General features: G+C 58.0%; 3 protein-coding genes across 3 annotated transcripts; all 3 read right to left on the reverse strand.

Annotated features, from left to right (window-relative positions):
- Window positions 1–4,459: 4,459 nt before the first annotated feature.
- On the reverse strand, window positions 4,460–4,873 carry LOC144733826 (histone H2A-like). Its single transcript, XM_078615834.1, has one exon. It carries the CDS (start codon window positions 4,856–4,858, stop codon window positions 4,478–4,480), a length of 381 nt encoding a protein of 126 aa, XP_078471960.1. The 5' UTR covers window positions 4,859–4,873; the 3' UTR covers window positions 4,460–4,477.
- Window positions 4,874–15,378: 10,505 nt separating this feature from the next.
- On the reverse strand, window positions 15,379–15,780 carry LOC144733695 (histone H2B type 3-B). The gene has a single exon (XM_078615722.1). It carries the CDS (start codon window positions 15,778–15,780, stop codon window positions 15,379–15,381), a length of 402 nt encoding a protein of 133 aa, XP_078471848.1.
- Window positions 15,781–16,492: 712 nt separating this feature from the next.
- On the reverse strand, window positions 16,493–16,804 carry LOC144733696 (histone H4). The gene has a single exon (XM_078615723.1). It carries the CDS (start codon window positions 16,802–16,804, stop codon window positions 16,493–16,495), a length of 312 nt encoding a protein of 103 aa, XP_078471849.1.
- Between the last annotated feature and the right edge of the window lie 2,044 nt (window positions 16,805–18,848).

An 18,848-nucleotide genomic window follows, 5' to 3' on the forward strand; every position in this document is an offset into this window, starting at 1 on the left:
ATCTCGGCTCGGGGGGTCGGGCCGACCCGCCAGGCCAGATCCTGGCTGTCCTCGGGGCGGCCAGGGTCCTCCGCCCAGAGTGCGAACACCGAGTCGTTCGAGTGGCGAGCGTGCAGGGGGTGTACGGTGGCTACCGGGGTGCGTCGTCGTATCATTGCCGGGGTACTGTGTGGGTTAAACACACGTATAAACAGCCGGCCCCCATCTGCGTTTACCAGTGTGGCTGACCCTACCACCCCGTATCGCGATGCCAACTCCGGGTGAGGAGTCAGCATTACCTCGCCCGATGGTCGGTGGGTTGGGTCGGCGGAGAGGGTTGCCACTGGCACCAGCATCTCGGCGAGAGGCCCGATGGTGACGGCCGACACCAGCGTAGCGGCCACGGGTGTGAAGCGTGGGCGATTCGGCTCCTGTCCTAGGAACGGAATCCGCTCCCCGCTGCCCTCCACCGTAGCGCATCGTTGCCGGGGCTGTACGTTAAGTCCCAACTTTTCCAGGAGGTCCGTTCCTGCAATGCACTCGTGGCACAACACACTCGAAACGTAGAATTCCTGTGTGCACACCTGGTTTCCTAGACGGACCTCGAGGGAGACCTTCCCCAGCAACCCCATCCCGGCTCCGCTTGCCGTGTGCAGCGCGCGATCCGGGACCTGCAGGCAGCCCACGTCCACCCCGAGCATGCTGCAGTGCGCGGCGCTCATGAGAGAGGCCACGGCGCCCGTGTCCAGCAGGATCCGGGTGCGCTGCCCGTTCACCTGGCCTTCCACCAGCGACGTGGCTCCCGTTATCCCTGCCACCAGCTCCCGCAGCCAATCGCCCGAGGTCCCTGCGCCCTTGGGTGTTGTCGTTGTAACCTGTTTATGGATCACTCGCTCGCCATTATTATTACAGCTGGTTTGGGTCGGGTCTACGTCGATTTCATCCCCCGGTGGTCCCCTCTCTAGGGGGGGCTTAGTGTTTGACCTATGCATCGGCCTCGCACGGGCGAGCTGAGGGCAGTCCCTCATGAGATGCCCTCGACGGTCGCACACATAACACGTCCTGGGAGGAGTGGCGGCTCTGTGGCGAACTTTCTGCCCACTCCCTCCTCCCCCCGTGCGCTGTTGCTCATACTCTGCTTCTAGTCGGGCTATCCTTCCAGTTAGCCCTCCTACCGTGGAGTCTAGGTCCCCCATTTCGGATCGGATGGTCTCAACGGAGGATTGCAGTTGGGTCATATTTTTATTCGTTTCCTCGCGTACCTGGGTTACTTGGCCGGAGACATCCTTTATACCCGTTTGTATACCGGCAACCCATCCCGGGGTTGTCTCGCGGGACACTGGAGGCTCTCTTTCCCGGCCCCTTACCGTCCTCGCGAGCTCCTGTTCCTCCTCCTCGTCTTCCGAGAGCAGGCTCGCAATGGCGCGCTCTCGTCCCAGCCCCCGGAGCTGCGCGCGTTCGCTGTGAATTCTTTCACACTTACGTGCGCGCTCGACAAGGGTGTTAAAGGGAAGACGTGGGCAGCTCATGTCTGGCTGCCACCACGCCGTGCGAGACAGGTACCGCTGGATTTTCTCGGCGGCCAGTTCCTCAATAACATCAGTTGCGTACCCCGGGCGTGCGATCTTTGTTAACTCGCGCACATCCTCGGCGTAATCACGAAGATCCTCGCCAGGTTGACGACGGCGCGCCTCTAAGGCCGATTTTGCTTCCTCCTCGTCACGCGTGCCAAAACGCTGATCGAGTCGGCGCATCAACTCCTCTAGCTGTGTCTGTGCGCTCGCGGGTAACGCTTCTACAAAATCGGCTGCCCGTCCATCAAGATTCATATTAAGTTGACGTACTGCCTGCGCGTCCGTCCATCCATTAATTTCCTTGGCCCCTAAGAGATTGCGGGCGAATGCCTTCCATGAAGGGGCACCCCGGCCGGTAAATATTAGTCTTATTTTAGCGTGAGGTAACGCGGGGGTCCATCCCACTTCTGACACCAATTTGTGGGGGTCGCTAGCCCCCGAGATCCCTCCCTCGATAATACTAATGGCCGGACTAACATCATCAATCGCCCCCCCGCTGCTAAGCGAACCGCCGCTAGGCTCCTCACCCATGGTGTGGGAGCCGTCACCCGAGGATTCCCCTCCACCGCGGGTCCGCGTAGCAGGCATGGTTAACCACGTACGCGCACACCCACACACAGCTCTGCATGGCACTCACCCAACACTGACCACTCACGTTAGGATCGCGCACCTGTGTTACACACGTCGTGAACGTGCGCGCACACACATACAGCTCCACACGCGATACCCACTCTTGCGCCGCTCTGCGCCGCGCTGGCCGCTCACGTTACGATTGCGCACCTGGTGTACGCCGATTACGCACGCCGAGAGCTTACGCAAGTAACGAGCACACGCAAGCGGGGCACACGCCGACACAACGACTCAAGCCGCCGCCGCCGTGCGCGCGAGACAAACCGTACAACAATGCGCAGCCGATTACGCGCTCGAGCCGTGGGGTCGGGGGTCAGGGGTCCACCACCGCGCCGCACTTTACGCAAGTAACGAGCACACGCAAGCGGGGCACACGCCGACACGACGACTCGTCCCCTCCCCCACTCGCGCGTGCACGTCAACACAAATATCGTACAAGGACGATTCTCCTCTCACACGGCTGCGTAGTCACGCCAACACACAAAAGTGCTCCCCCCGGGCGTTAACGCACACACCTCCGTACCCGCACAATCGTACAGAGACCACGGCCTTTATGCATAGAACGACCACACACTCGCGAATGCAGTGCACGCTAATACCACGTTCCAAAAACACCCAACAACACGGTTTTGTTACTACGCTCGAGATTTTATTAGCCCTTGCTAACCAACCGAGCCACCCGTGTGTGTGTGCGAGCCAGCAAGGCGCTTCTAACCCACACTCTGGTGCCGTGTAGCCCTATTCTATGCTGCGCTCTCTGCCAAACCGCTTTCCTACTCGTCCTTACCCCGAACTAACCCTCTCCCACGGATCCTACTCTCCGCTCTGAGGTGTTGTAAGGCGCGCAACACGATACCGTCTGTAGTCCTTGGTGACCTTGCGGCGCTCAGATCGTCCTGCAGACAATCTAGCGGCTCGCCCGATGACTCCTTCGTCGCTGACCCCGTGTCCAAACTCCAGAAGAAGAGAGTTCCCTACTGCCCCTGCGTTTTCTTTTAAACTATTCACATCAAAGGCTAGGCGCCCCCGTCCCGACCGCCTTGGTCTCTCGACCAATCCTGAGCCTAGGATTTCCCGCACTTTTGCGATCCCGCCGGCCTTTGAACTTTCGACCAATCAGTCGTCCCGGGTCCTGATCCCAGCTATCTGCCTTGCTGACCCGTGTTTGTATGCGTTTCTAACTGCGGGGCTCTCTGAGCTCGCCGTGGTCGTGCGATCTCAAATCCGCCCACGGCGCCGCAGTGTTACTTGGCCTGGGAAGGGTCCTGTCCAATTCCCTGGCCCTGAGAAACCGTGGGGTAACCCCCCTAGGGGGCCCTCGGGTGAAAACTCAGGGTAGGTGACCCGACCACGAGGCCCTACGTGGGTGCGTGTTTATGTGGGGGGGGTGATGGGGGGCAGTGCGGCGGTGGAAGCCGGGCGGCTCCCTGGCTCGGCCGAGCGGCCCCGTCGCTGTGGCACCACAAATAACCAAATAATATAAACATAATGTATTATTACACTTGTTAAGCCAGGAAAGCCCCACTGAGTCAAAAGGTTTTTGTAGGGTCCTGCCAAGTGTTTGCAGTAGGGGGCGATGTTGCTACACCTAATCGGACGATACGAAGGGAGAGATTGAGGCCTAGTTCTAGGCTTTAGGCCTAGCTGTATGCTTTAGGGCGCTGTGAGTTAATTTTTAATTTAAATGATTTAATGATTCATGTAAAAGCTTTAAATTTAAATGTTTCTATTTAAAAACATGAGGGAATGTAACATTGTTAAACATAACTCCCTTTCACACACGCGGGGGTACGACACGAATGGAGAGTTTCAGGCCTAGTTCTAGGCTTTAGGCCTAGCTGTAGGCTTTAGGGCGCTGTGAGTTTTTTTTTAATTTCAAAGTTTTAATTAAAAGCTATCTCAGGGAATTATTAGGGCGCTGTTAGTTGTTTTATTTAATTTCAAAGTTTTAATTAAAAGCTATCTCAGGGAATTATTAGGGAATGTTACACGTGTTTAGCCAGGAAAGCCTCATTAATTTAAATGTTTTAATTAAAAGCTGAGGGAATTATAAGGGAATGTTACACTTGTTTAGCCAGGATAGCGTCACTGAGTCAAGGTTTTCGTAGGGTCATGCCAAATGTTTGCAGTAGGGGGCGATGTTGACGGACGGACACATTAATCTATTGGTGGTCTGGTCCACTTCGTTCCTACCAGTATAACAAAACTCCTGTGTACGACTGTCCGAGCTCTTTGCAAGTAAGTGGGTGGCTCTGAAAAGAGCCGTTGTTGTGGTGGTAGAGGCGGCGGCGCGTTCACTTCTTTGCCTGAGAGGTCTTCTTGGGCAGCAGCACGGCCTGGATGTTGGGCAGCACACCGCCCTGGGCGATAGTCACGCCGCCCATGAGCTTGTTGAGCTCCTCGTCGTTTCGCACGGCGAGCTGCAGGTGTCGGGGGATGATCCTCGTCTTCTTGTTGTCGCGGGCGGCATTGCCAGCCAGCTCGAGGATCTCGGCAGAAAGGTACTCGAGCACGGCGGCCAGGTAGACGGGTGCTCCAGCGCCGACCCGCTGGGCGTAATTGCCCTTGCGGAGCAGCCTGTGAACGCGACCCACGGGGAACTGCAGGCCGGCGCGGGAAGAGCGGGACTTTGCCTTGGCGCGAGACTTGCCACTGGTCTTGCCGCGTCCAGACATTGTTAAGGGACCTAGGATGCAAAAAGCACTGGAGACAAAGTACGAACGATTTGTGACGTTGACACGCACCACCGGAGCGGCTTTTATAGCGGAGACGAGGATCGTAGAGCGCGCCGCTGCTGATTGGCTCCTCTCGGTCGAGTCCCGCCCTCTCCTTGAGCCACCAATGAAAAGCCGGGACGCGAGGATTCGATGTTGACTTTAATTATTTGTATCCATATATATTTTAATGCGGACACGCATCTTATGAATGAAACAATGCGATACACGTACTTAATAGGTTCAAGTTTTAAGCATGATAGAGTTAATTTATGGGCACGTGCTGGCAAGTCAAACTTATAAGCGGATTCCGCAAATATCAATGTATTATTGATTATAATAATCATTTTGAGGGACCGCATTGGTTATAAGAAATCATTGTGATAGCCTTGAGCTCGTGCTTGATCGCCCACGTGCCTATACGGTGTATATATATTTTCCTTTAACCGCCTGTTCGGGCAATGCCTAAAAATATATGTGCGTGAATAATTCAGTCTCTTAGTTTGCAAAATGTGAACTTCTTATCAGCTCGGGCTTGAAACAACATAAACCAATATCTTTGGGTTTAATAGTTAATATATTTAACCAAAATAACCCTTTTGTTGTACATTATGTAAACATGGTTTCCCAACGCTTATATACGACACCAACGTGTGATGTTGAAAAATATGAGCGGCGGGGTATAGAAAATGAACTTCATTGTCGCTTACGCCTGACGACTCGTGAGAGCCGTGACCAGCAAACGAAGGTTTCCGGCACCCGAACTTTGAAGGACACATGGAAGCGTTTTCATGAGTAAGTGGTGGCTCTGAAAAGAGCCTTTGTGTTGTGCTTTGAGGGCCGAGCTGGGCGTTCAAGCGCGCTCGCCACGAATGCGGCGGGCGAGCTGAATGTCCTTGGGCATGATGGTGACGCGCTTGGCGTGGATGGCGCACAGGTTGGTGTCCTCGAAGAGCGCGACAAGGTACGCTTCGCTGGCCTCCTGCAGAGCCATGACAGCGGAGCTCTGGAAGCGCAGGTCGGTCTTGAAGTCCTGCGCGATCTCCCTGACGAGGCGCTGGAAGGGCAGTTTGCGGATGAGCAGCTCGGTGGACTTCTGGTAGCGGCGGATCTCGCGCAGAGCGACGGTGCCGGGCCTGTGTGGGGGTCGCTAGCCCCCGAGATCCCTCCCTCGATAATACTAACGGCCGGACTAACATCATCAATCGCCCCCCCGCTGCTAAGCGAACCGCCGCTAGGCTCCTCACCCAGGGTGTGGGAGCCGTCACCCGAGGATTCCCCTCCACCGCGGGTCCGCGTAGCAGGCATGGATAACCACGCACGCGCACACCCACACACAGCTCTGCACGGCACTCACCCAACCCTGACCACTCACGTTAGGATCGCGCACCTGTGTTACACACGTCGTGAACGTGCGCGCACACACGCGTACAGCTCCACACGCGATACCCACTCCTGCGCCGCTCTGCGCTGCGCTGGCCGCCCACGTTACGATCGCGCACCTTGGGCACGCCGATTACGCACGCCGAGAGCTTACGCAAGTAACGAGCGCACGCAAGCGGGGCACACGCCGACACGACGACTCGTCCCCTCCCCCACTCGCGCGTGCACGTCAACACAAATATCGTACAAGGACGATTCTCCTCTCACACGGCTGCGTAGTCACGCCAACACACCAAAAGTGCTCTCCCCGGGCGTTAACGCACACACCTCCGTACCCGCACAATCGTACAGAGACCACGGCCTTTATGCGTACAACGACCACACACTCGCGAATGCAGTGCACGCTAATACCACGTTCCAAAAACACCCAACAACACGGTTTTGTTACTACGCTCGAGATTTTATTAGCCCTTGCTAACCAACCGAGCCACCCGTGTGTGTGTGCGGGACAGCAAGGCGCTTCTAACCCACACTCTGGTGCCGTGTAGCCCTATTCTATGCTGCGCTCTCTGCTAAACCGCTTTCCTACTCGTCCTTACCCCGAACTAACCCTCTCCTACGGATCCTACCCTCCGCTCTGAGGTGTTGTAAGGCGCGCAACACGATACCGTCTGTAGTCCTTGGTGACCTTGCGGCGCTCAGATCGTCCTGCAGACAATCTAGCGGCTCGCCCGATGACTCCTTCGTCGCTGACCCCGTGTCCAAACTCCAGAAGAAGAGAGTTCCCTACTGCCCCTGCGTTTTCTTTTAAACTATTCACATCAAAGGCTAGGCGCCCCCGTCCCGACCGCCTTGGTCTCTCGACCAATCCTGAGCCTAGGATTTCCCGCACTTTTGCGATCCCGCCGGCCTTTGAACTTTCTACCAATCAGTCGTCCCGGTTCCTGATCCCAGCTATCTGCCTTGCTGACCCGTGTTTGTGTTTGTATGCGTTTCTAACTGCGGGGCTCTCTGAGCTCGCCGTGGTCGTGCGATCTCAAATCCGCCCACGGCGCCGCAGTGTTACTTGGCCTGGGAAGGGTCCTGTCCAATTCCCTGGCCCTGAGAAACCGTGGGGTAACCCCCCTAGGGGGCCCTCGGGTGAAAACTCAGGGTAGGTGACCCGACCACGAGGCCCTACGTGGGTGCGGGTGCGTGTTTATGTGGGGGGGGTGATGGGGGGCAGTGCGGCGGTGGAAGCCGGGCGGCTCCCTGGCTCGGCCGAGCGGCCCCGTCGCTGTGGCACCACATAGCCCCCCGGGGTGCCAGTCCCCGTCCCGGGTTGACTGGAGCACCTCGCCTGGGTTGCCCCCACGAGGTATCGCCGCGGGGTCCGCGGGATTCGCCCGGCCCTTGTGGCTGGCCTCGGGGGTGGCGGCTCCGTCTCCTGGGGCTCCGGCGGTGGTCTCCTCCTCCATTCCAACGGCTCCCCTCGGTCTCTGGCACCTGCGGGCTGGGGAACAAACTCAGAGGCGGTGGGGTTTAAGGGTCGCCGTCCTCGTCGCCCCCGGCCCCGCCCGGGGCCCCTCGGAGCCCGGGGCTCCGTGGGGCCCATATACTGCGCGAGGCCCCCGGGCACGGGGGGTAGGGGGACCCCGGGGTTTCGGGGTACTTGGACGGCGGGGCTCCCCCCCTCGGGGGCTGCTCGCCACGGCTTCAGTCGGCGGATGTTGACCACCATCTCCCGGCCCCTCTCTCCTCCCTGAATCAGCACCGTCCATGGTGAGATCTGCCGTCTCACAATCCAGGGTCCTCGCCAGTAGGTGGTCAGCTTCCCTACCTGTCCGGCACCGACGCGGGGAGTGTACAGCCACACCTCGGAGCCCGCAGTGTAGAAGGGGGGCTCCATACGGGGTCGGGCGCCCTGCTCTTGCCGCTGGTGCGCGGCCTCTCCGTGCGGGTAGGCTCGGCCCCTGGCCCCTCGCAGGGTCTCCAGCAAGTGCTCCACGGGGTGGCTCCCTTCCTCCCGTTGCGGCGGAGGGACACCGAACAGCAGATCTGCGGGCAGGCGAGACTCGCGACCAAACATCATTAGGAACGGGGTCTGTCCTGTAGATGTGTGAACGGCGGTGGTGTAGGCGAACAGGGCATAGGGGAGGTGTTCGTCCCAGTCCTGTTGATTCGCGGCCGCCATGCGTTTAAGCTTCCCGGCCAGAGTCTGGTTCATCCTCTCTACCATCCCGTTCGCCTGGGGGTGATATGCCGTGGTTCGGTCCTTCTGGATCCCGAACTCTCGGCACAGCGCCTGGAATAGTTCGGCCTCGAATTCACTACCCTGGTCGGTAATGACTCGTTCGGGGATCCCGCACTTAAGTACGTAGTTTTCCACGAAGGCCCGGGCCACTACGAGGGCTGTTTTATCCGGGATAGCCACCGCCACGGGGTAGCGGGTGAAGTACTCCACCGCTACAAGAATATATCGGTTGCCCCGGTGGGATCGTGGAAAGGGCCCTTGCAGGTCGATTCCGACCAACTGATTCGTCCGACTGACTCGGAACGGCCTCAGGGGTACCTGGTACCTCGCCGGCTTTTGCCCACACTGCTGACAGGCCCGGCAGCCCTGCACCCAGGCGGCCACATCTTGCGCCAATTTAGGCCAGAGATACTGGCGACGCAGAGTCTCCCGGGTGCGCCGTTCCCCATCATGGCCCCCGAGCGGGTGGTCGTGTACCAGTCGTAGCAGCTGGGGTCGCACCTGGGCAGGAACACAGATACACCCCGGCTGGCCGGCCTCGGTTAACTCCCGTACCACTCCGTTCTGTACACACAACCGGGCATACAAACCGCTCCAGGGTCCTGGTAGGGCGCTCTTTTCCTCCCGCAGTGCCGCCTCCACTGCCGCCAGATCCGGATCTCGCTGCTGGGTCTGTCTCAGCTGCTCGTCGTTTAGGCCCGGGAAGGCACAGCCGACGTCCTCCTGGGTCCGTCCGATCGGGTCCCGAGCCGCGGGTCCCGCGCTTGCCGGGAGGTCGACGGGATCCTCAGTGCCACCTGCGAGGGTCTCTGTGGCGCACACTGCACTCTCTCTCGGGGGGGGGAGTTTAGTTTCCGCGCGCTCCTTGGGTTCTGCTGCCTGGCGGCAGCGTCCCCCCGTGAAGCACGGGCAGGCGTCTCCCTCCCTCGTCTCAGCGCGCACCGCGGGCCGTCTTGACAAGGCGTCCGCGTTCGCGTGTGTCCGCCCCGCTCGGTACTCGATCTGCAGGTTGTACTCCTGCAGCTGCGCCAGCCATCGAGCCATCTGCCCCCGCGGTTCCTTGAATGTAAGGAGGAACTGCAGTGCATAATGATCGGTGCGCACACGACATTTCCTGCCGTACAAGTACGGTCGGAACTGTTTACACGCGAAAATTACAGCATACAGTTCCTGACGGGTTACACAATAGTTCAGTTCGGCCCCGCTCAGGGTCCGACTGGCGTACGCGATGACCCGCTCCGTCCCACCCTGCACTTGCGACAGCACCGCGCCCAGCCCACTGCTGCAGGCGTCAGTGTCCAAAATAAAATCGGTGGTGAAATCTGGGAAAGCCAAGGTGGGGGTGTGGGTGAGGTGGTCTTTGAGTGTGGTGAAAGCCGTCTGGCAGGCCTCCGACCACTGATAGGGGTTCTTAGGGGAGGTGAGTTGGGTGAGGGGGCGTGCAATCTCACTGAATCCCTTTACAAATCGACGGTAATAAGTGGCGAGTCCCAAGAATGACCTGATCTCCGTCAGGTTCCTCGGCCGCGGCCAATCCACTACGGCACGCACCTTCTCGGGATCGGTGCTCACCCCTGCCTCGCTGACTCGGTGTCCGAGGTACCCCACCTCGCGTTGCGCAATGTAACACTTACGTGGCTTGAGCTTGAGATGGGCTGCTCGCAGTCGCTGGAATACTTCCCGCAGCCTGGACCAGTGTTCGGACAGCGACCTACTGAACACTATTACGTCGTCCAGGTAAATCAGGCACTGTTCCCACTGCAAGCCCCGCATCACCAACTCCATCAACCGCTGGAACGTCGCGGGCGCGTTAGTGAGTCCGAACGGCAACACTCGAAACTCAAACAGGCCCATCGGGGTGGTGAATGCTGTTTTTGGCCGATCCTCCTCCGTCATCTCCACCTGCCAGTAACCGGACGCCAGATCGAGGGTGGAAAAATACCGCGCTCCTGCGAGACTGTCGAAGGTGTCGTCGATGCGTGGGATGGGAAAAGCGTCGCCGAGGGTGACTGCGTTCAATTTTCGGTAATCAACGCAGAACCGAGTCGATCCGTCCTTTTTCGTTACCAGTACCACCGGGGCAGACCAAGGGCTCGCGGAGGGCTGGATTATGTTATTGCGTAGCATATCCGTGACTGCCTCTTTGATCTGGGTCCGTTCAGGCGCGCCCACTCGGTATGCGGGGAGTTTGATGGGTCGGGCTGCACCTGTGTCAATTTGGTGCTTGACCAGGTCGGTCCGGCCCACGTCCGAATCGTGCTCACTGAACACGTCGGCGTACTCCCGCAATAACCCGCGCAGCTGATCGGCCTCCCCCTTAGGTAAGGCTGCCCAAGGCACATGTAACGCATCCTGCAGGGGAACAATCTCGGCTCGGGGGGTCGGGCCGACCCGCCAGGCCAGATCCTGGCTGTCCTCGGGGCGGCCAGGGTCCTCCGCCCAGAGTGCGAACACCGAGTCGTTCGAGTGGCGAGCATGCAGGGGGTGTACGGTGGCTACCGGGGTGCGTCGTCGTATCATTGCCGGGGTACTGTGTGGGTTAAACACACGTATAAACAGCCGGCCCCCATCTGCGTTTACCAGTGTGGCTGACCCTACCACCCCGTATCGCGATGCCAACTCCGGGTGAGGAGTCAGCATTACCTCGCCCGATGGTCGGTGGGTTGGGTCGGTGGAGAGGGTTGCCACCGGCACGAGCATCTCGGCGAGAGGCCCGATGGTGACGGCCGACACCAGCGTAGCGGCCACAGGTGCGAAGCGGGGGCGCGTTGGTTCTCGTCCCAGGAACGGTATCCGCTCGCCGTTGCTCTCCATGGTGGCGCATCGCTGGCGGGGTTGCACGTTGAGTCCCAGCCGTTCTAAGAGGTCGGTACCTGCGATACACTCGTGACACAACGCACTCGACACGTAGAACTCCTGGGTGCACACCTGACTGCCTATGCGGACCTCTAGGGTGGCTCTCCCCAGCAGCCCCATTCCGGCTCCGCTCGCCGTGTGCAGCGCGCGGTCCGGTGCCTGCAGGTGACGCACGTCGACCCCGATCGCGCTGCAGTGCGCTGCGCTCACGAGCGAGGCCACCGCCCCCGTGTCCAGCAGAATTCGGGTACGCACTCCGTTTACCTCCCCTTCCACCAGCGACGTGGCCCCCGTGATCCCCGCCACCAGCTCCCGTAGCCAGTCGCCAGGAGTCACCGTTTCCGTGGGCGTTGTTGTTGGAACCTGTGTGGAGATCACTCGCTCGCCATTATTACCGTCTTTTTGCATCGGGACCGCTTCGAATGCACCCCCAGATGGTCCACTCTCTAGGGGGCGTTGGGGTTTAACCCCGGCGCGTTTCTAGCGCGGGCGATCTGCGGACAGTCTCTCACGAGATGCCCTCGCCGGTCACACAGGTAACACGCACGGGGGGCCGTCCCGTAGGAGCCCCCCCGTCCGTTCCCTATCCCCCCTCCGGCACGCCGCTGCCCCGACTCTGCCTCCAGTCGAGCCACTCTCCCAGTTAATCCTCCTACCTCGGCCTGGACCGTCTCTACCATTGTCTCCAGCGCAGTCATGTGTGCCCGTACTTGGGTTACCTTGTTGTCTACTTGGGTTACCCTGTCACCTACCTGGGTTACCCTGTCACCTACCTGGGTTACCTGGCCGGAGACATCCTTTATACCCGTTTGTATACCGGCAACCCATCCCGGGGTTGTCTCGCGGGACACTGGAGGTTCTCTTTCCCGGCCCCTTACCGTCCTCGCGAGCTCCTGTTCCTCCTCCTCGTCTTCCGAGAGCAGGCTCGCAATGGCGCGCTCTCGTCCCAGCCCCCGGAGCTGCGCGCGTTCGCTGTGAATTCTTTCACACTTACGTGCGCGCTCGACAAGGGTGTTAAAGGGAAGACGTGGGCAGCTCATGTCTGGCTGCCACCACGCCGTGCGAGACAGGTACCGCTGGATTTTCTCGGCAGCCAGTTCCTCAATAACCTCAGTTGCGTACCCCGGGCGTGCGATCTTTGTTAACTCGCGCACATCCTCGGCGTAATCACGGAGATCTTCGCCAGGTTGGCGACGGCGCGCCTCTAAGGCCGATTTTGCTTCCTCCTCGTCACGCGTGCCAAAACGCTGATCGAGTCGGCGCATCAGCTCCTCTAGCTGTGTCTGTGCGCTCGCGGGTAACGCTTCTACAAAATCGGCTGCCCGCCCATCAAGATTCATATTAAGTTGACGTACTGCCTGCGCGTCCGTCCATCCATTAATTTCCTTGGCCCCTAAGAGATTGCGGGCGAATGCCTTCCACGAAGGGGCCCCCCGGCCGGTAAATATCAGTCTTATTTTAGCGTGAGGTAACGCGGGGGTCCGTACCGCTTCCGACACCAATTTGTGGGGGTCGCTAGCCCCCGAGATCCCTCCCTCGATAATACTAACGGCCGGACTAACATCATCAATCGCCCCCCCGCTGCTAAGCGAACCGCCGCTAGGCTCCTCACCCAGGGTGTGGGAGCCGTCACCCGAGGATTCCCCTCCACCGCGGGTCCGCGTAGCAGGCATGGATAACCACGCACGCGCACACCCACACACAGCTCTGCACGGCACTCACCCAACCCTGACCACTCACGTTAGGATCGCGCACCTGTGTTACACACGTCGTGAACGTGCGCGCACACACGCGTACAGCTCCACACGCGATACCCACTCCTGCGCCGCTCTGCGCTGCGCTGGCCGCCCACGTTACGATCGCGCACCTTGGGCACGCCGATTACGCACGCCGAGAGCTTACGCAAGTAACGAGCGCACGCAAGCGGGGCACACGCCGACACGACGACTCGTCCCCTCCCCCACTCGCGCGTGCACGTCAACACAAATATCGTACAAGGACGATTCTCCTCTCACACGGCTGCGTAGTCACGCCAACACACCAAAAGTGCTCTCCCCGGGCGTTAACGCACACACCTCCGTACCCGCACAATCGTACAGAGACCACGGCCTTTATGCGTACAACGACCACACACTCGCGAATGCAGTGCACGCTAATACCACGTTCCAAAAACACCCAACAACACGGTTTTGTTACTACGCTCGAGATTTTATTAGCCCTTGCTAACCAACCGAGCCACCCGTGTGTGTGTGCGGGACAGCAAGGCGCTTCTAACCCACACTCTGGTGCCGTGTAGCCCTATTCTATGCTGCGCTCTCTGCTAAACCGCTTTCCTACTCGTCCTTACCCCGAACTAACCCTCTCCTACGGATCCTACCCTCCGCTCTGAGGTGTTGTAAGGCGCGCAACACGATACCGTCTGTAGTCCTTGGTGACCTTGCGGCGCTCAGATCGTCCTGCAGACAATCTAGCGGCTCGCCCGATGACTCCTTCGTCGCTGACCCCGTGTCCAAACTCCAGAAGAAGAGAGTTCCCTACTGCCCCTGCGTTTTCTTTTAAACTATTCACATCAAAGGCTAGGCGCCCCCGTCCCGACCGCCTTGGTCTCTCGACCAATCCTGAGCCTAGGATTTCCCGCTCTTTTGCGATCCCGCCGGCCTTTGAACTTTCTACCAATCAGTCGTCCCGGTTCCTGATCCCAGCTATCTGCCTTGCTGACCCGTGTTTGTGTTTGTATGCGTTTCTAACTGCGGGGCTCTCTGAGCTCGCCGTGGTCGTGCGATCTCAAATCCGCCCACGGCGCCGCAGTGTTACTTGGCCTGGGAAGGGTCCTGTCCAATTCCCTGGCCCTGAGAAACCGTGGGGTAACCCCCCTAGGGGGCCCTCGGGTGAAAACTCAGGGTAGGTGACCCGACCACGAGGCCCTACGTGGGTGCGGGTGCGTGTTTATGTGGGGGGGGTGATGGGGGGCAGTGCGGCGGTGGAAGCCGGGCGGCTCCCTGGCTCGGCCGAGCGGCCCCGTCGCTGTGGCACCACACCTGTAGCGGTGAGGCTTCTTGACGCCGCCCGTGGCCGGAGCGCTCTTTCGGGCCGCCTTGGTGGCGAGTTGCTTGCGGGGGGCCTTGCCGCCCGTGGACTTGCGAGCCGTCTGCTTGGTGCGAGCCATGGCTTGGTGAGGGCAAAGATTCTCACAGGCGGGGAGAAGGCGGCTTATGTAGCCCAGAGCGCGCGCTCACTGGTCAGCGGAGTCGTGACGTGCGAAGAAGGGGAGCGTGCTGATTGGTTGGCAGCGTGCAATGATCTCGAGTCGTCAACTCTTCTTAATCAACAAAATGTTCACAGTTTGGATCATTTCAGAATGCCGCATCACGATGCAGTAGTACCCTTTGAGCGCCGTCGATGTCTTTAACGGATGTTATTTTCTCAAGCAAACACCTTTCCGAAAACAACTTTACAGTGCTCTGCATGATCTAAATAAAGTGTTAAGAAACTGCACTTCATTGGAAACAGTAATACGTAAAAATGTCGGAAAGAGGTGATCACAGGAATAGATATATATTCTCTTGGCATTGAGATGATGATCAATTATACTGCACGAGTCATCCATGCTAGGCGCTTACTTTTACATATATGTACACGTGCAAAATGTTAGTTCCTGCCCGAAAATACAACCACGAATTAAATATATTGCATTGCAAGGTTTTGGCGCCAAACATCCAATGTAATATCTGAATGGGCTGCAGATGAAATCAATGGACAAACAAGTCCAAGAAATGCCTGCTGGTGAATATGATGTGCCATGAATATTGTTATCGCTTTTATTCACGTGGAAACATGTTAAAATGCGTTCGATCTCTCCACTTCACTCAATGAGCGAACAATGTCCCCGCGTGAACCGGGGCTTTGTTGGAAGTTTCGTTTTGTACTCCTGCTAGGACTGGTACAAGCAGGTTCGTTGAGGTGGGTGGCTCTGAAAAGAGCCTTTGTAATTAATGGTGGAGTCGAGGCTTCACTTGGAGCTTGTGTACTTGGTGACGGCCTTGGTGCCCTCCGACACGGCGTGCTTGGCCAGCTCGCCGGGGAGCAGCAGTCGCACTGCGGTCTGGATCTCCCGAGAAGTGATGGTGGAGCGCTTGTTGTAGTGCGCCAGGCGGGACGCCTCGGAAGCGATGCGCTCGAAGATGTCGTTGACGAACGAGTTCATGATGCTCATTGCCTTGGACGAGATGCCGGTATCGGGGTGCACCTGCTTCATCACCTTGTAGATGTAAATGGCGTAGCTCTCCTTCCTGCGGTGGCGTCGCTTCTTGCCATCCTTGCGCGTAGCCTTGGTCACAGCCTTCTTGGAGCCCTTCTTGGGAGCAGGAACCTTGGCCGGCCCAGCGCTCTTTGATGCGGGAGGATCGGGCATGTCGACGCGTTGTAGGCAGCTTCAGGTCAGAACAGACGGGAAGCGAATGTGGATGTCGGTCGCGCGTTGAGCTCCTTTTATAGGAGGCGAGATGCAAATCAGAGGATCGTAGTGCGCGGCGCTGCTGAGTGGCTCTTTTAGTACCATCCCTCTCCATCAGCGTCCAATGAGAAACGCGGACGCGATGTTCACTTTAATATCGATTTTTACTGCAAATATAACACAATGTAATGTCCAAACATGTATATTAGTGAATTGCAGCCATGGCATTGCCTTTGTTTTAAAAAGGATGACGAGAATACCCAATACAGTATATTGTGTTTTGAGCGTGGGTTTTTTTGTTTCTTACGAGGGATTGTTTCACCACTCGTCTAATACGGCGCACGGGCGTTTTATGAACGCAATTTGGAAAAATACAAGCGCTCGGTGAAATACCAGAAATGGGTACTGTATTAACGCGTTCAAGAATCACGCCTTGTTAAATGTGACGTGTCGCGAATACCTTGATTTCTTTCATGCATGTGCAAGCAGATGAAGATTCGCCAACTCAACAAGCAAACGTCCACCACGCTCACGAGGAATTGGCGCGCAACAACCCAGGACATGTGCTCCATTTAGAAAGTATTTGGCAACACTGGCGCAAGCAGTTTCGAAGAGGTGGGTGGCTCTGAAAAGAGCCTTTGGGTTGGCTTAGTGTGCGAGAGATGGGCGCTCAGCCTCCGAAGCCGTAGAGAGTGCGGCCCTGGCGCTTGAGGGCGTAGACCACGTCCATGGCGGTGACGGTCTTGCGCTTGGCGTGCTCCGTGTAGGTGACGGCGTCGCGGATGACGTTCTCAAGGAAGACCTTCAGGACGCCGCGGGTCTCCTCGTAGATGAGGCCCGAGATGCGCTTCACACCGCCGCGGCGAGCGAGGCGGCGGATGGCGGGCTTGGTGATGCCCTGGATGTTGTCGCGCAGCACCTTGCGATGGCGTTTTGCGCCTCCCTTGCCGAGCCCCTTACCGCCTTTACCGCGTCCAGACATTCCGACTACTTCTGACAAAGCTCGCGAGAGACTGCGCGCTCAGCTTTGCAGCAGCAGCCGCCTTTATACCCGAAGCGTGGTGACGTCACCGACCACCCCTGCCCTCCGCGATGGCTCCGCCTTAAACCTTAGACCTTTAACCTCTGTGACGAAGAAAACCCTCCACTGTCGTCAATAACACTTCCTTGACATGTATAATATGCGACGTTTTGGGCAATGACCCTTCTTCGAAGCACTCTGTAATGATATTGGCACACCCGCAGCGAACGCGAGAGGAACGCGATCTGTTGCAAGATTGCACGTGGAGTGAATAATCGGTGTAAGGTCTTGTTTTCAAGTGAACAAGATGAACTAACTTTATAATCGTGTGAAGCTAAACGGCTTCCAACACAATAGTTGAGTGAACGTCACCAACTAGTTCTCCCAAAGTAAGAAAGACATTGCAAACAATGCGATATTTACGTATAGAAATTAATTTTAATAGAGAAGTTTAGATGGTGCACCGCAATGTTTACAAAACAAAGTGAAAAGGCGAGAACGAGCGAATTAAGGCAAATTGAGTAAAGCTGTCTGGAATCAATACCTTTTTAGACTAAATTCCATATTTGGCACCAGTAACATTGTGGGGGTCGCTAGCCCCCGAGATCCCTCCCTCGATAATACTAACGGCCGGACTAACATCATCAATCGCCCCCCCGCTGCTAAGCGAACCGCCGCTAGGCTCCTCACCCAGGGTGTGGGAGCCGTCACCCGAGGATTCCCCTCCACCGCGGGTCCGCGTAGCAGGCATGGATAACCACGCACGCGCACACCCACACACAGCTCTGCACGGCACTCACCCAACCCTGACCACTCACGTTAGGATCGCGCACCTGTGTTACACACGTCGTGAACGTGCGCGCACACACGCATACAGCTCCACACGCGATACCCACTCCTGCGCCGCTCTGCGCCGCGCTGGCCGCCCACGTTACGATCGCGCACCTTGGGCACGCCGATTACGCACGCCGAGAGCTTACGCAAGTAACGAGCGCACGCAAGCGGGGCACACGCCGACACGACGACTCGTCCCCTCCCCCACTCGCGCGTGCACGTCAACACAAATATCGTACAAGGACGATTCTCCTCTCACACGGCTGCGTAGTCACGCCAACACACCAAAAGTGCTCTCCCCGGGCGTTAACGCACACACCTCCGTACCCGCACAATCGTACAGAGACCACGGCCTTTATGCGTACAACGACCACACACTCGCGAATGCAGTGCACGCTAATACCACGTTCCAAAAACACCCAACAACACGGTTTTGTTACTACGCTCGAGATTTTATTAGCCCTTGCTAACCAACCGAGCCACCCGTGTGTGTGTGCGGGACAGCAAGGCGCTTCTAACCCACACTCTGGTGCCGTGTAGCCCTATTCTATGCTGCGCTCTCTGCTAAACCGCTTTCCTACTCGTCCTTACCCCGAACTAACCCTCTCCTACGGATCCTACCCTCCGCTCTGAGGTGTTGTAAGGCGCGCAACACGATACCGTCTGTAGTCCTTGGTGACCTTGCGGCGCTCAGATCGTCCTGCAGACAATCTAGCGGCTCGCCCGATGACTCCTTCGTCGCTGACCCCGTGTCCAAACTCCAGAAGAAGAGAGTTCCCTACTGCCCCTGCGTTTTCTTTTAAACTATTCACATCAAAGGCTAGGCGCCCCCGTCCCGACCGCCTTGGTCTCTCGACCAATCCTGAGCCTAGGATTTCCCGCTCTTTTGCGATCCCGCCGGCCTTTGAACTTTCGACCAATCAGTCGTCCCGGGTCCTGATCCCAGCTATCTGCCTTGCTGACCCGTGTTTGTGTTTGTATGCGTTTCTAACTGCGGGGCTCTCTGAGCTCGCCGTGGTCGTGCGATCTCAAATCCGCCCACGGCGCCGCAGTGTTACTTGGCCTGGGAAGGGTCCTGTCCAATTCCCTGGCCCTGAGAAACCGTGGGGTAACCCCCCTAGGGGGCCCTCGGGTGAAAACTCAGGGTAGGTGACCCGACCACGAGGCCCTA

The sequence above is a fragment of the Lampetra planeri genome, chromosome 48 (assembly GCF_965212315.1).
Source record: "Lampetra planeri chromosome 48, kcLamPlan1.2.h2, whole genome shotgun sequence".
NCBI lineage: Eukaryota > Metazoa > Chordata > Hyperoartia > Petromyzontiformes > Petromyzontidae > Lampetra > Lampetra planeri.